Consider the following 18,142-nt stretch of genomic DNA (forward strand, 5'->3'; position numbering starts at 1 on the left):
GAACCCTGCACCCCACACAGAATCCACAAACTGATTTTAAATGAAGTTCCGCGATCATTCTGAATGACTTCTCACAACCCTATGAAGGATCTTCTATTTCTGCAATTAGGCTGCTTTTCTACCAGAGATTTGCGAGGATGCATAGCGAGGGATGTGATTGTAAAGAACCAATACTAGCGCTTCATTTGCCTCGCCTCGGTCAGCACAGCTCTGGTGGAAACGGCTCAGCGGAGCTAGATTTTTACACATACAAAACAAGCGAGGGATGTGTGCGAGAGATGTGTTGCTAGTTTGTTGGAAGTAGAAGTGCGCAAAATAGATATGGATAATTGTAAAAGGAAGATACTTTTATGTTTAACCATTTGCAATCAAGAAATGGAAGCAGAAGCACCACACATTATTCACAGATATGCTACACATCCTCACATAGCTTTGATGGAACTAGATCACTTAGTTGGGTCATTGTTACGTGCAGTGTTGGCAAGTTACTCCAACCAGCCTAGCTCCTTCTAGAAGTTCTGAGCACTACTGGCATGTTGACAGACTTCACGACCTTGTATTTACTAAGGTTTTTGCCTGTTGGTTAGCCGCTCCTGCACATTCCAGGATATTTATTTTATAGCCTATACAACTTATTAACACACAGCAGCTTACAAGGATTAGATAATATTGGTTTTCATAAATTAATATAAGTTTTCTTCCCCTTTTAATATAAACATATAACCGCACTGTGGCGGTCCTCCACAGTGCGGTTTTCAAGGAGCTTTCTTCCTCGTACCACGAAGCTGTGGAATGAGCTTCCTTGTGCGGTGTTTCCGGGACGATACGACATGGGTACCTTCAAGAAAAGCGCATACACCTTCCTTAAAGGCCGGCAACGCTCTTGTGATTCCTCTGAGAAAAAATGTTTGGCTCTCCTTGGTTTTTAGATAAATATTTTTTTCAAATAACACCAATATGATCATTCATTCAGTTTCATCAGCCAGTCTCTTTTGCGTTTTGATGCTATTTTTGATTTTCTTTTTTTAATGAATTACTTAAGCACTGCTTACACAGACTTAATAAAATAGGCCACGCACAAGCCTTATATAATAATCCGGCTATAATAAACGGAAAAAAATTTAAACAGGGCGAAAAACAATAATTCCCTCCAATTCTGTTTCTAGAATTTCGTAACGACGGGTTAAGCACTGATTTTTATCCCGACAATTTTAATCTGAGGAAGGCCTTACCTAATTTTACCTCTAAATGAACCTTTATAAATCTAACAGACATTTAGATCTCCTTTAGTAAATTGATACTATGATGCTAGCCATAAACTTAGTATACTAGCGTAGGTAATAGACTAACAGTCTCCTCATTACGGCGAGACTAAATTTAAAATGTTCATGTGTTCTAGTTTTACAAATGTGTTAGTGAGGTGTTGAGTATTTTTCTTGTGAATCCCTATGACAAATATTGATAATCGGCGTCATATTCATGTCTACAATATTTATTATGCATAATTTTTTTAATTTATATAATTTTAAGAAAAAAGAGTGCTTACTATGTACATTAAATTTAATATTTAGTATTTTAGTGCATATGTCCTACGAAAATTAACCTGTGAAATTTTTCTATAATTGGATTGTTGCTATATGTAACAACACAATCTAATAAATAAAAAGACACCATTTTATTTTCAATTAATATCCGTCAAAACCAAGAACAATAACGATAAAAACACTAAAATTAAAATGTCGTCCAATTTGACAGGTGTATAATGGATAGTCAATTGTTTCAAAACGGTTTCATGGTCTTCATCTATTCCGTCTCTTTCTCACACCTAGGTTTTTATACGATGGGATAAGTTAACTACACTTTTACGCAGGGTTCGTCTATTACGCCTAGTTGTACTAAGTTTATGATGCTATTTGTAATATATAACATAGTTTGTGTGTCAGTTGACAAGTTTGTCAAATAAGAATGGTACACTGTTCTTATTTCTCTAGTTTTGCCTTCACCATAATGGCTTTTGTAAAATTTTTCATGTTACAGTAGATTACCTACCTACATTCATATTACAAGTAGTAACGTCTTATTTAAAAAAATGATATCCCTCACTTTTGGAATTAATTAAACAACCCTGAGAGTTGAAGAAGACATACCAAGATTTAAGAACGATACGTCACTCGAAAGGTTGGCTCAGTTGGAAGAGCGCTCGGACGGAACCGCCGAGAGGTCGCGGGTTCGTGTACCGCATTGTTCATAAATTTTGGTCACAAATTCTTGGTAATTTTGGTCTCATTAGCCCAGTCATTTCACTAGGCACGGCGCCCAGCCTCAAACCGAACAAGGGACTGCTACTAGTGAACTAGGGCCGATTCGGCCGAGACGGCCTTATAAAGTAACGTCCTCAGGCCGTTAAATAGTAATCAATGAACTGGATTGACAATCTAACGGTTCATTATAATATGTCGTTATTAAAAAAAAAAAATACATGTACGAATAAATATTTATTCGTCTAGTACCCGTACAGATAGTAAAAAAGAAAACAAATTATTGCTTCACGGACATTCTGCACAAAGAAGTACTACTGTCAGCTTGATATGTTAACAAGCGCTACCAACATCATGAACCCATGAGATATCCCAATTAACAATTACATTTATTTAACTACTGTTAATATTAAAATACTATTTAATATCATTATTACTATGATTAGAAATAACTATAATAGTATATTATATTTAGATCTTTAGTTAACTTGATTCGTGTAACAGTTGGTAACATCATCACGGTAGACGGTCGTGCCTTATATAAGCCAGAGCGCTAAGTTCGAGGAGGCATTACTTATTGTGATTGTAAGGGTACACTATGCCCTAATTGCCTTTTATTTTTTTATAATAAGTGTAGGTATATTGTAATTCTAAGTGAGGAAACTTTAAAATACAGATTTACAGTTGTATCATGAGCGTTTAAATTACCAACTCCTTCTACACTACTACTAGAAGATACTAAAGTTCTGCGATAGTATCTTTATTGAGATTAAATCAAACTGCGGCCACTCCGCTCCAAAACTGAGTATCGCATGACTAGTTAAAAATAGTCTGATTGAAATGCCCCGTCCATTACTGATATAACTTAATTATACGGATACATTTAAATGGCTCCCAACTAATTAGCATATTTTGTTTGACTCTAATTACTTTTGTTAATTGGATTAACTGTGTGTTGTTTCTAATTTTACGTCAGTTGTAACAGGAATAATAATTTGAAACCGTATAATAATAATAAGCCCATTTATTCTGAAACTATGTACATATTTACCAGTTTGAGGATCGTTTGCACAGGACGGCTAGATTATGGGTAAGTACCTATTTCTGCCTAATGTGTAAAAATTACTATTTCGGTCATACGGGCGCCGTAGCTAGTGAAATTACTGGGCAAATGATACATATGTCGCAAGGTGACGAGCGCAATTGTAGTGCGGCTCAGAATTTTTGGGTTTTTCAAGAATCTTGAGCGGCACTGCAATGTAATGGGTAGGGCGTATCAATTACCATCAGCTTCAACGTCCTGCTCGTCTCGTCCCTTATTTTCATAAAAAAAAATACAATAATTTTTAAGTTAAATTTACAAAATATCTCTTATATCGGCGTGCCTCATGGCATACGCCTGATTTAAAGTTGACTCTCCTCCAGTTAGGACCTGCTTTTAACTTTATTTCATCCTCCCACCTAGTAAGCTTCCTACCTCGGCTTTGCTTGCCATCCCTTGGATACCATTCCGTCACTGCCTGGCTTGAAAGAAGCGATACCTGCACTGTCGCCCAAACTGACACGTAGGCTTATTAGCCTTAACAGACATGACATCCGTATAATTGTGGGCACCCTAACGGCTCACACATCACTAAACAAGCACCTTTCCACAGTCGGCGTGACGGACAGTCCTAAGTGCAGAGGCTGTCTAGCCGAGGACGAAACGGTCACTCACGTAATCCTGGAATGTGCGGGGGTGGCCAACCAACGGTCATAAATCTTAACTAATACAAGGTCGCTCGACGAAGTCTGCGAACACCCCAGGAGTGTTCTGAACTTCTGGAGGGAGCTGGGCTGGTTGGAGTAATGGGCCAGTACTGCACGCAAAATGGACCCATACTAGTGGTTTAATTGCGGAAACAAGAGCCCCTATAGGATTCCACTGCATGGATCTTTTTTCTTTTTGTGTCTCGTATCAAGTGCCCTACCCACCTTCATTTCTGTAGGTCTATTCTTTCCATTATATCGGTGAGTTTCGTTTTTTTTTATGGAATAGGAGGATAAACAAGCGTACGGGTCACCTGGTGTTAAGTTATCTCTTGCAACACCAGAGGAATCACAGGAGCGCTGCCGGCCTTCAAGGAAGGTGTACGCGCTAATTTTGAAGGTACCCATGTTGTATCGTCCCGCTCATTCCACAGCTTTGTAGTACGTGGAAGAAAGCTCCTTGAAAACCGCACTGTGGAGGACCGACACACATCCAGATGGTGGGGATGATATCGTAACTTGTGGTGTGTCGTGCGAAGGTGGAATTCGGCGGCAGGAATCAGGGTAAACAGCTCTTCGGAACACTCCCCGTGATAAATGCGGAAGACACACAATGAAGCGACATCTCTATGCAACGCGAAGTGAGCCGTTCACAGAGCACTGGGTCCCCGACAATTCGTTTTTGATCGTAGAACAATGTTTCTTACTGTATCGATTCCTTTCAAAGTAAACCGTATAATAAACAATAAAGAATTGACGGCGTTATTCGCCCATTCGTTACGGATTATATTATATAAAATATATAAATAAATTAATGTGTTCACTGACCTAATTATATATCGAAATGCTTATTCAACCAGAGCTGTGTAGAATATATTTTGTTATTTGTTCTTTCGTAATGATAAGCAAATGAGCAACCTGTTGTTTAATTTTCACATTTTATACATTGCAATGAATAGGGAATTAAAATTTATAGGGCGTAGCTGACCCGACAGAACGTCTGTCGGGTAGGCTGTACATAATAAGTAAAATACTGTTTTTCTTGGGATTTGTCAATAATATTTCATAACATCAAGAATTATTTCGTAAAATATGCTCCCTGTTGTTATAGTGGAATTGTTAACAGCAGAACCGTCAAACCGTGCGTCAATTAATTCTAAAATTGTGTAGTATTTATTACATTATGTAGGTTAAGTTGTAATATGATTTAAAAGACGGGCTGGGAGTTTCTTGTTAGTTCTTCTCCCCATGTCAAAAATTTCCGCAACTCGACGACTGTGCGCTTATTTCGCGTGTGTGGGAATATATTTGTTATTTCTACCACCCGAATTCCTCCAGAAACCTTAGCAACGTCCTCTCCTTCCTAAAGAATTCTGGGAGTGGGAATTCTGGATTCTAGTGATAATGATAAGGCGATTTGCCATACAGGCATCAATATTGTGGTACCCATAATCTAGCCGGCATCCTGTTTAAAGGAGCCTCCCACTGGTCTGGGCATAGTATTCCATAAATTACGTACCTTTCTTATGGTCGTGGTGCGGAGGTGAGGTGGAGCGCGCCTGCAGCGTCGCCAGCAGTTTCCGCTTGTGGTTGCAGAGCTTGGTGAGTTCTGCGCCGGCTGCGGCCTGGTACGGTTTACTCGACACCTGTAAAAGATACACACAGTCACACTTCACATCTATACACATTAAAGAATAATTAAAATTAAATTGACAGTTGTAGGGACCGCCGATAGAAGGGAAACTTAGAACTTTTAGCGTTAAAATTTGAAATTTTATAATGTTTAAAGACAATTAAATTATTCATTTATATATATAATCAAACAAAAACACAATTTGAACAATTCACGGTAAATACACATTGAACTTTTCACTAAATCCATTCAATTTCACATAATATAAGATATAGACAGCACTAATGTTACACAATACGTCAGCTGTATAGCTACAGACTTATAAGCTTTTCAATGAGGCGAACTCACGAGATTTCACCCCTCCAAAAAGTGTTTAACTATACATATTTTTATTTATTTTTAATTATCTATTCATCGCGTCGGTGACGCGAACCCATAAGAGATTTTTCCCCTACCAAATAGTGCCGAACGCGGCAAAGAAGCTTTCACTTCAAAATATACGAATTTCAAACATAAAATTGTAAGGCCAACGAGACGAGATTAAGAATGTAAACAAAGATTCAGGGCTTCGCTGTCGTCTGTATTAGACAAAGTGATCAGTCAGAAGAGTCCGGATCAGCCGTATTTATGACAATATCAAAAAATCAAAATCAAAAATTTATTTATTTAGCATTTCAGTAAATAGAACTTGAAGGACTTTACAAGTTTAGTGCGAGCCGCGTAAATATTAAACTACCTTCAAATGTATAGTAAATATTGAAACCATTTTTAGTTTGTTTATTTTATGCTTAAGATTAGTTTATTTAAGTATTTAATGTTTTTGTTAATTGTTTCTCATACGTTGGAATGAGCGGTCTTCCCTACTTCTGCGAACTTAAAAGGGAAGTCCTTCAAATTCTATTTACTAAAATGCAAAATAAATAAATATAACTCAGCATACGGTCCGTTTGTTTACATAATTTATCTCCTCTCGTTGGCCTTAGTATACATAGTAAATTTTTCAGCTGATACCAATTTAAATATAATAATGAAGGCATTAAATATATTACATAATAATATTATATTGATGTAACTTGGTTCTATAAAATATATTAGTGTCCATGATGAATATTATATTGTAATTTATAAATTGCTTGGTATTTTTGACTGCACTACGTTTTTTATTGTACAGTTTTAAGTAATGAATGTGGGGTGTGCGTCTCATGATAACTCCCAATAAGCCCGGACCCAGCTAGGCTACATGGCTTCTTCACCGAATCAGTTCAATGCTATTGCTTATCGCTATCATGAGCTTTATGCCTTTTATGCCCCGGGGAAGCACACACAATAAAAATAATATATCTTAACCTTTAAACGAGCAATTTTTCTAAATATATTATAATTAGAATCTCGGAAATCATTGCGGCTCCAATGATTTAAATGAAATTTAGTATACAGGTAGTTTCGGGGGCGAGAAATCGATCTAGCTAGGTTTCAATTTAAAAATAAAATTAGTTTTATCCGTGTTTTAATGAGAAACAACTACAATGACAATAGAATACAAAGGTAAATTGCGCCACTATATACAAGACTATAATAGCTCAGATGGGACATTGGGTGATCCGGAATGCAGAAGACCCCGGTTCGAATCCAGATTTCCTAGTAGTTTTTTTTTTTTGTTCAAGTTTTGTACATTCTTTAAAATCCGAGCAAGGCTCGGTGTCCGGATATTTATAAATAATATCTCACTCTATTTTTGAATATAGAGTGTTAAATCCGACGGCCGTTATGCACGACATAACTTGCGTAGCGTGTATTACGGGCCACGGCCACCGTAGCTGTAACAGCGACCATCAACAAACAAACAACACATACATGCATTAATTACGTTGGCGGTACGCCCTCTGTTTCACGCGGCAAATTATCTGCACCGACACCTTGGAACATAGACTTACAATATACTATTGTATAGACAATCAAAGTGTGTGAGAGAGAACACAAAAAGGACTGCGCTGTTTCTTCTCTTTGAGAGCGCCGCTTAAAATATTAACACTACCCTCTTTGTATGTTCGGGATACGTGTGTATTTATTATTATATATTTTTATTTACATAAACACCCGGAATATTTCACTTAAATGAAAGATCACTCTGTAAGCACCAATACCGCGCGATACCCAAACAGTGGGAGACTCGTTTGCACAGGATGCCGGCTAGATTATGGGTACCACAACGGCGCCATTTCTGCCGTGAAGCAGTATTAGGTAAACATTACTGTGTATCGGTCTGAAGGGCGTCGTAGCTAGTGAAATTACTGGGCAAATGACTTAACATCTTATGTCTCAAGGTGACGAGCGCAGCTGTAGTGCCGCTCAGAATTTTGGGGATTTTCAAGAATCCTGAGCGGCACTGCATTGTAATGGGCAGGGCGTATCAATTACCATCAGCTGAACGTCCTGCTCGTCTCGTCCCTTACCTTCATAAAAAAAACTACTCATGCCCAACTGTCAATTGACACTTTGACAAGAAAATGTTTATTACATGGCGTTAAAAATATACTTACAATAAGTTACCTGACTATATAAAACCATGACAATTTGAAAAGGAAAATTGACATAAATTTGTCATGAATTTTGTATTGCTTAGAAGTTTATTATACTTATTAGTTAGGTTAAATTTTGTTTACAATAATATTTTATAAGTACACCATATATTTGCATACTTTGTAGGTAGAATAATTGAAACTATCTAAAATAAGACCGATTGTAAGACTGACAATTCATATGACTGACAATATTCAAATGCAAATAAAGATTATCATTATTATTTCTTTTCGCAGCAGTAGTGAAAAAATATATTATGACTTATATGATGTGTGGAGTGATTCAGGGCTGATCCGAGTGCAGCGACTTGTAAACACCAGCGAGCACCATTTTTACTGAGCTCGACGCAAATGCTCCGCAGCCATTCGAGATAAGACCTTGGTTTTAATTTGACTAATTGACAACGATTTCCTTTTGTTCGCTCGCTAATTGCTCCGACTATACAGATGTGTCTTCGATAAAAACATTTACATTTATTCCTTCTAATGCTGTTGTTGTGAATGCAAGAGTGCGTTATCCTTATCATACCCATCTGAAACAAGTATTTTTGGTGGCTATTCATTCATTGCATTATTGTACGATTTATGTAATTATTTTCGAAACTTTTTCTGTTGAGAGATATCAAATGATGAAAAATCTCAAGCGATTCAACAGTTGATCAACTGAAATCTACCCATGAGAACTTAGATCATTTATAAGTCTTGTATTATATAGACTGCGAAAGCTGTGAAAACGTGCAAAAAATTGAGTTGGACTGTCAACCTCTATTTTGAGCAATGTATGCCACACTAACACATACAAATCGCAAGTGTAAGACGTGGCTTGTCACGCACACTAAAGTAATAGACGGGGCGTGTTTTCATCGGTTGTCTAGCAACAAGATGCTCTGTCTAGAAGTCCCATATTACCTAAGGGTCCACATAGATAGATCATTTAATACGTATTAAAATAAAATAACAATTGAGTTTTAATTATTTATCAAACGTTAACATAACACTGTTACGAGCTAGAGAGCCGCAAACCGCGTTCGTATTCACAGCGACATAATTAATAGATACATTTCGCCGCTGAATAATTCATGTGTCGCTCGCGGATCGGATTCAATTAAAGATTCATTAAATACAAATTGCATTGAACTAGTTCATTGGATGTGTATACAATACGTGGTGCAACGGCTTGTACCTCATAACAACATTTTATGTAACTACATTATCATAATATATAAATTACGTGTCACGTTGTTTGTCCGCGATGGACGCCTAAACAAATGAACGGCTTTTCATGGGGAGTGCTTCATGGAGTGCAGTTTAGTCCAAAATGCGAGATAGGATAGTTTTTATTTTGATTTGGGACCCATAATTATTTTTATTTCCAATATTTGTTTTGTATGGACATATTTTCTATGAGTGAATTTATTGACGCACGGTTTGACAGTTCTGCTGTGAAACAATTTCATTATAACAACAGGGAGCATTATTACGAAATATTTCTTGATGTTTTGAAATATTGTTGCCAAATTCCTATAAAACGGTATTTTTTTATTATTATTTACAGAACAACTTGTGCCGGGTCAGTCTGGTAATAATATACAATATGATGAATATGGATGTTTGTTTCCGAGTCATAAATGTTTATATGTATTTATGTATGTTTAAGTATAATGTATTAAATATATTGTCTTTGTACCCACAGTACAGGCTAAGCCTAGTTTGGGGCAAGGAAATCATTTGTGTAAAAGTGTGTCAATATTATTATTGTGATAATTTTAGCTCACTTGATGGTATTATGTGATCACCCATCCACATGTCCGCAAAGAATCCCATCTCTATCACTCTCACATACTCTTTCTATTACGTCCAATTCGTAATTTGTGGATTCGGCTGTACTACATGACCGCAGAGCGAGCGTTTTTTTGGGTAACTCGGGAGATTCACAAATATATTTTGTCAACAATGATTTACCACTCTCAAAGTCATCGGAGAATGGCATTGATTTAGATAGCTTCTGTACAATATAGCTCTTTGTAGGCAGCATTGAAGTTGATAGTAACAACAGTTCGGTCAGGTATAAAATTGTACAATTTAGGAAATGAGAACCATTATTTGCCATAACAAACATAGAAGAACGCAATAAACTGATGAACAAACAATGCCACATTTAAAATAAAACCGTCCGCTCCAGTTGCGTCGAATAAGTTCCAGAGTCGGCCGCGCCCGATCGGCTCTTAATTAATGTCTGCCGTAATTGCAACATTCATCATGTTGCTTCAATTAAAACCGCCCGATCTGAGTGAGCGCTATTCAAACATTTCAACTATGGCTGAATATATTATAGTGTTTACAAAAAAAGAACAGCTGCTCGGAGAAGCTATCTACGTCTTATTGTCATAAATACGCTATTCAATTTAAAATACCAAGATAGATAGATAGAGCCATACAAGTACGACTTAACAATTTGTATTAAACGTGCAACAATTTCTGTCAGTTTCATCTGTGAAAATTTAATTATGAAAGTATGTTATAAGTACGAGTTTTTACACTAGCAAATACTAATTTGTTATAAAAAAAACATGAGGATTATTTATATTATTCAAAATTTTAAACCATAGATTTATTATCTGTACGTCACTTGGCCGAAAACGCCTACCACCATTTAGTGACGTCACTATAGCAGAAATCATTTGTTTTTAGCAACGCACAAACGATACGGACTATGAAAGGTCATTTTTGTTTTCAATGTGAATCGCTCTGCACATTTGACGTTTCTATGTTATTATGGCGTCACGATCATGGCGGCTCTCTTTTTGGCGCGATATTTATCGTTTAAATTTAAAATATTTTTTTCTTAGGATAAGGTGGAATTATTTTGAAAAAATAAAAATACCAATCGGCTATCGAATCGTTACGATCATTTTCGAGTAATTTAAATTTTCGTAAATTTTGAGCGTTCGATTATAATCGGTTTACGGTTGGTAGCAAAATGGCAGACAGTTTGGAATATTTCACAAAAAAATAAGTAATAATTTAAAAAAAAATATTATAAAAGAGTATAATATTATATAAAATGGCGTCCAAAAATCACATGATAAATTTAAAATAGTATTGTAATTTTCACACGTCCATGTCAACACGTCATTCAAAATTATCTTATAATCTCCGAGCGATAAGATAGGGACAGGCCCTCATCTAAATGGCGTCATAGTGACGTCAGCCCGTGACACGCACACTGAACAAATCACCAATCAAAAATACCATTTGCAAACTGCAGAATGCATGCAGACTTAAATGTGCAAGATTCCGTTCCTGTTCCAACGTAATCAAATTATTCTCCAACACATATCCGATAATTTCGAATGGGATAGTGATGTAGGTGCACCAACTAAGTATTGTGCGTCCTAAAGGTAAGACTATGCAGGACTTGGAAATAGCGGAATAACTTTCAAGAGAAGACAAAAAACCGCACACGCCACCTCGAACACAGGCCGTCGTTTAAAAGTTTGAAGTTTAAGGAATGCAAAAAGAGGAAACGCGAAACAAGTGTAGCCATTAAGCAGGTTTGGAAGCGATACAATGCAGTCTGTTCAGGTGCGCACAATGAATGTAACGTAATTTGTCGCCGCTCGCCGCTAATTAACGCGAACATTCACGGTCCTTCCAAACTCACTCGCTCAGTAACCGAACCACCCACATCCCCCCTTACCCAATCGGCCCAGTCCACCGAGAGGTGCCAGATTAACTTTAAAGTGGGATAGGCTCCCAATATGTGGCTTTAATTATGCTCGCGAGCGTTGATACTGTTTCCAATTGGATCATTTAATTAAGCGGGCTTTATTTTTGTTTACAGTCATCGAAGCGTAATATAACTCCCATTAAACAACATTATTTGTGCTCCACTTCACGTAGTTGCTTTGATCCAGATTATTGATTGAACTGATAAAATTTGTTTCGTCAAATAATTACATTTATGATACCTTGCCAAATAACACACATGAATCGGTTCCCTTTTCACTTAATAATTAAGAGGTTTGTGGCACCAAGCCAAATCTGATATTTAATTGGATAATAATATTCGATCTTGTTTATAGAAAAGTAATCTGGACATGAGTTTCCTAATTTAAAACAGGTGTATATTTTCTCAAAGTTTGCCAAGCTCCTGTTATTACCTATATCACAATTCACTGTTGACACTACAGGCGCCGATATACTATCAGATGATGTACGATCTCTTTTAAATTTAACCAAAACCCATAAATATACAATAGCTATACTTATAAAAGTTTAGTCATTGTCTTCGGGATGCTAAGTAAACCATTCAACTCTATTCAGAAGAGTTGGACTCCTGAACAACAATGATGTTACATAATTATATTTTTCTTCATCATACTCGTCATGTAAAAGCTTCATAGATTTAACATAATCACATTATAAAATCACAATTAGCTATAAATATTTCAACAGATAATCTAAAATGTATCAGCACCGTCAACGTAATAATCCATTAATTGGCGTGTTTCTCGCAAGATGAGTATGACCGTAAATGGCTTACAATTTCCCCCTCTGTTTATTTAGGTCAAGCTTTCCCGACCGGTCTTGTATACATTTGGGTTAGGCCGCGAGTAGGGAGAGATCTTTTATTTAATGTCCCTTAATGGCACCATCTAAAGATAATATGTTTCTCGGGCGAATTGGGTCGTTGCATAAATAAGGTTTGACTTTTATATATTAAGTAGTTAAACTCGGGTACGATTCACTGTAGCTCATTCGTAAATAGTATAATAACGAAATAAAAGAAACAAAATTATCGATACAGTCGCTATCAGGATAAGTCTGGCTGGCCTAATCTGAAGGATATCTGGGAATTTCATTAAAATCAGTTACAAATTTTCGAGCCCAAGAAACTCATAGTAAGACACTCGGATTCTACGAACAACTAATTTGTTGCCAAGTATAGAAGCTTAATGGCAGAAAAACTAAATTATAGAAGGAAAAGAAATCAGAAGAATTTTTTAAATTGGTGATAAATTAATATTATCACAAACAGAAGTGGATGAGGAAGATAGTTTTTTGTTATTTATTTGTTTAATTGAAGCATAAGATCGAATCAAATTGATGTGGTTTTTAAAAAACAATCAGAACTGGGAAATTATTGTATCGCCCACCAATAATGTCTAAACACAATCACATTATTACCCACAGTTGTATCCAACAATGCAAGATAAAAATCTTCGCATGAGCTGCAATTCTGTTCATTACCTTGAGATCGTATAAGATGATAAGCTAGAGTTTTTCACGGCAGACGGAATATCCACAGGCAGCGATTTGCGCGCGATAACTATGCTTTTTTCACATCATCTCGTCAAGTTCCACCACTAAACATATTTCAGCACTCGATAAGGTACAGATCCGACCACACATGGAGTTTATTAGTATTACTCTAATGCTGTTAGAAGTATTAACGCAGCCCATAACTCCAACGCATTCTATACTTGCTAGTTGGGGGAACTTCAGGAGGTATAAAATTGTTCAAAGAAGGTTGCTTTAAAGGGCAACACAAATTATCCACATCCATTTCCATCATCTAGCCAAAAAATATTAATTAAATTATTGAATATGTTATCTGTCGTTATTATTCTATTATATTTATAATTAATAAGTTTTTATTAATCCCTGTTCTAATGCACCCCAGTATTAGCTAGACCCATTTGACCGCATGCACCGCAGGGCTGCTAGGATTGTCATGGTGGAATTATTTTTTATTTTATAATTATTAGGGAAAATTACAGCTAGTTCACAATGATAAGTGATGAAATAAATTAAAAAAAGAAAATTATTGGTGGTTACTTAATAGATTCCACAAAATATATAAAACTATTGTTAGGATGTAATGTTACGCATTAAAACTAAGTTAACTACAATTATTTAATCTGAAAGAACTTATTAGTTAACGTTCTTTTTAGATTGGTGCAAGATGATGAAAATGTATCTAAGTCTGTTTCATTTATCAAGTTGTTGTAACTGCAGGATCTAGTACTGCAGCAATTTGTACGATAGTTACACCTCTCCAATGGACATTACAACCTCGGAATGGTGGAACTGGATGGATTCCAATAGTCTGTGAGTGGCTGCATCGTTTGGAGGTGCGTATATAAACGTCGCTTCATTGTGTCACCTACATCATTGATGTCATTAACCGCACCATGGGAAATATCTCGATGCAACAGATAAAATGATATATCTGTGTGCATATGAATGAATGTCTTCCGGTTATATTAACGGCATGCGTATTGTCTGTCTACTACAAGAGCCTAGTGCCGTCCCAGATAATCGAGACACCTTCCAAGTAATATATGAAGCTATTCACAATCGGAAGCCGATCTCGGCCGCACAATAGTCAATAAACAATAGAGCAGCCGACAGCAAAGACACGGAGAAAGACACCTAAGTGATTGTACAAAGTGTTGCTTTATATGTTCGAGTTAATTTATCGTACTGGCGGGATTTCATATTGTTCATTATTTATAGGGATGTTAACATTTTGATATTCATAAAATCAAAATACTTTTGTCGCTGACATAACAAAGTATCTTAAAGGATAGTGACTTCCGCAGATTTCTCCGGAAAATGCAACAATAGTTTTCAGTTTGCATCATCATCAGCCATTCCGATTGTGTAAAATAATTGTAAGATCTACAACAGCGATAGGGGAAAAAGATATTTCTATATTTATAGCAAAGGTCAAAAACATCAACAGAGCGGAAAAACTTGCGGCGTCCCAACGAGGGTCTGATAGAGTTGTGATAACAAAAACAACTACAATAATAACATTATGATAATTTGCTTTTGCCATTCGATGTTGCACCAATATTTGATAGATAAAACAAATGCCTTGTTTTTTGACATTTGTCGTTGTTGAGTTGCGATATTGGAGAGACTGATGTTACTTCAGACAAATAGTTACTAGTCTTTAGTGGAGTGAAAACCTAATCTTGTCGAGACAACTGAGATACTCATAGTATCTTATTCAGACTGAATACGATCTATGTTAAAACGTTTAGTGTTTTTCCTATAAGTAGCCCATTTGCGCATCACTTCCAAACAAAATCTGTCTTTTCGTATTCAATTGCGAACAAAATTTATAACAAAAATACAGATGAAAACAATAATATTAACAATAGTGCTACTCGGGACGCGACCGTGAACTCACAAAATAAGGTACTCACCCTGATGATGAACTTCCAAAACCAACACCGAGTATTCATGAGAAAAGCTGATTTAAATAAATAGAATTAATAATATCACACGACAGCTTCACTAATTTTATTATTAAAACTTTTTTACTACAGATTCACTCTTCCTAAAATATTAATGACTCAGTTTTGCAATGGAACGCTCCTTGGTCATCAAGTCAAAGGAATGGAATGATGATATTTAAAGAGTACTTAACTGGCAGCGCTGTTAGTTTTAGGAGCAGACTTCATACAAATTTGCCGCTGAACTTTTGTTCTTGCCACATGACTTCAAACGTTTATCCAATGATCCAACTTCTCTACATGAATAATACTTACGACTTTCGATCAAAATATTTCCCATTACTCGAAACATCAGTTTCAATTAATTACGAAATAGATCGGCAATGAAATCCATAGCAACAAGCAAAGATCACGCTTGCCTGGTAATATCCAATTGAAAGTCGCCCAAGTGATATTTACAAAAGGAAATCTTATCTTTATTGTATACACTCGTAATCGCGCTATAAATAGATGGGATAAAGGTTAAGATCTCACAGCGCCACGGTACTCGGTACTTATTGGTGGGCACGAAGCGGTCGCCGCGCGCCAGTCATGTTACGTACGGTACTTTCACCCAGCGTGAAAGTAGCTTAGAAACCAATCCAACATTTACTTTACATATTACAGCGATGTATTAACACATAGACAGAGCGACATCTCTGTATCACAACGACCGGACACGTCTGACTCGAAATCACACGTCTCTTATTAAACTGTCCGTACTCCATAGATCTAATATTTTATAAACAATTCCGTTGGTCAGGCTCCATACGAATAGGTCGAATTGGAATGCTTGCTGATCAGACATTTTGTTTTTTTTTCTGTGAGACAATACTATAAGGTATGAATACAGATAGGTTTAATTCTGCTGAAATTATTTTCAAATTAGTACACATATTCTTCTCTATTCATTCTAAACTATATCAGCACACATCCTGCTTTATGATTTCCGGAAATGATTGTGTTTAACTATATAAAGTATATATTACAAGATATCTTTATATATTTATCTTTATTTTTGCTGCAAAATGGCCGAGTCTTCTTTAAAATAATTGTACAAATAGTAACTGTGCCACTGCCTGCGTTCCAAATTCGCTTGTTGCATGGCATTATACTGTTCCGTGAATTAAGAATACTATAGAAGAAGCCTGACACAGTTCCTGCTCGATCATGGCCATATTTTCTCGTGGTCATGACTCGTAAAATTACCACCTGACAGAAGAGTTATTTAACAAAAATACTTATGCGTCAAATACGTAATATTTTTTTTTTTCATTTATATAAGAGAGGGCAAACGGGTAATAGGCATGGAGAGTTGAGAGACCGCCCATGGTCATCCGCAACGTGTCAAGATATGCGTTGCCGGCATTTAAGGTGGTTTTGATTCCACAAAGTGGCTGTGCGACGCAAGAAATTTCTTGCAAAACGCGCCGGGTGCGGAATGCGTCTACTTGATACGGGTGATATTTTGTGTTTTAACGTAATGTCCGGTGGTGGAATTCGGCCGTTGGAATTTACCCGAACAGCTCCTCTGAGCACTCCCCGTGATAAATGCGGTGGAAGAAGCAGGGAGAAACCACATCTCTACTCAACGCCAAAGTGATAACTTGATCGTCAAGGATTCGAGCCGCTCTTCGTTGTATGCTGTCAAATGGAAGAAGTAGGTACGGGGGAGCGCCCGCCCAGTAATAAGAACAGTACTCCATGTGAGGCCGAATTTGCGCCTTATATAGTTACAGACGGTGGCTTATAGTGAAGTACTGTCACAAGGTACAAAAAGCTTTTTAGAGGCTAGTTTGGCCTTCTCTTCCAAGTGACTACGGAACTGAACGTCCCTCTTATTATCATATCACTTGGGCGACACCAAGTATGCCGATACAGTAGAAGAACTGGCGAGGGATTGTTGGTCAAGATTTCTGTTTTCCTTACCTATACTCAGATTTCTTTTTATAACGTTATTCGTATGTCACCGGACCTTCATACTTGTTCAAATCTCCAAGTAAATCACACGTCTTGAAGACCGTTAAAATAACGTTGAAAGATTCTGTTACATAAATAAATATAAAGTAAAGAAGAAAACCTGTATTAAAATCTCATAATTTTCGTTTACTACTGCTGCTTGTACATACTAACAGAACGTCGAAAGCGTGCATAATGCATATCATAATATAAAAGTTTACATTATAGATAAATTATTGAGCATGACTCCGTCTAACATCTAATTAACTCTTGAGATACTTAGAGACTTGCTCGGAAATAGGCCCGGAGTTATATTTTTATAGATGACACGGTAATTTAATTTTTATTACACAATTCACACGACGTTACTGGCGTTTATGCGTTCTTAATTTATTTAGATTAATAAAATGTGTATACCGAGCAAGTAATAATATAAAATTATTTCTCAATTTGGTTACAGCAATGTTATAAATATATAATATAATATTGAATATAACTCCTATCTATCAACATGATTCACTTCATTTTAACAGATATGTAACATAAGTACCTACTGGCCCCGCAAACATTGTTTTGCCATATAAATTATGTACCCCGTGCCCGCACATTGTATGAATTCTCACATGTAATGAAATGTCATTGACTGAATTATTTGTAATACGAATATATAAGTAT

General features: G+C 36.4%; 1 protein-coding gene across 3 annotated transcripts in view; it reads right to left on the bottom strand.

Moving 5' to 3' along the window:
• LOC126976734 (uncharacterized) overlaps positions 1–18,142 on the bottom strand; it is a 132,816-nt gene that overhangs the window by 40,068 nt on the left and 74,606 nt on the right. For all 3 annotated transcript variants that reach the window (XR_007731966.1, XM_050825286.1, XM_050825287.1), the window contains exon 3: positions 5,527–5,653. Coding sequence is in view for 2 of the 3 variants with exons in the window: in XM_050825286.1 (XP_050681243.1) it covers positions 5,527–5,653 (127 nt within the window). In the remaining variant the exon portion in view is untranslated. The remainder of the gene's footprint in view (positions 1–5,526; positions 5,654–18,142) is intronic.

Source organism: Leptidea sinapis, chromosome 42, assembly GCF_905404315.1.
Source record: "Leptidea sinapis chromosome 42, ilLepSina1.1, whole genome shotgun sequence".
Taxonomy (NCBI): Eukaryota; Metazoa; Arthropoda; class Insecta; order Lepidoptera; family Pieridae; genus Leptidea; species Leptidea sinapis.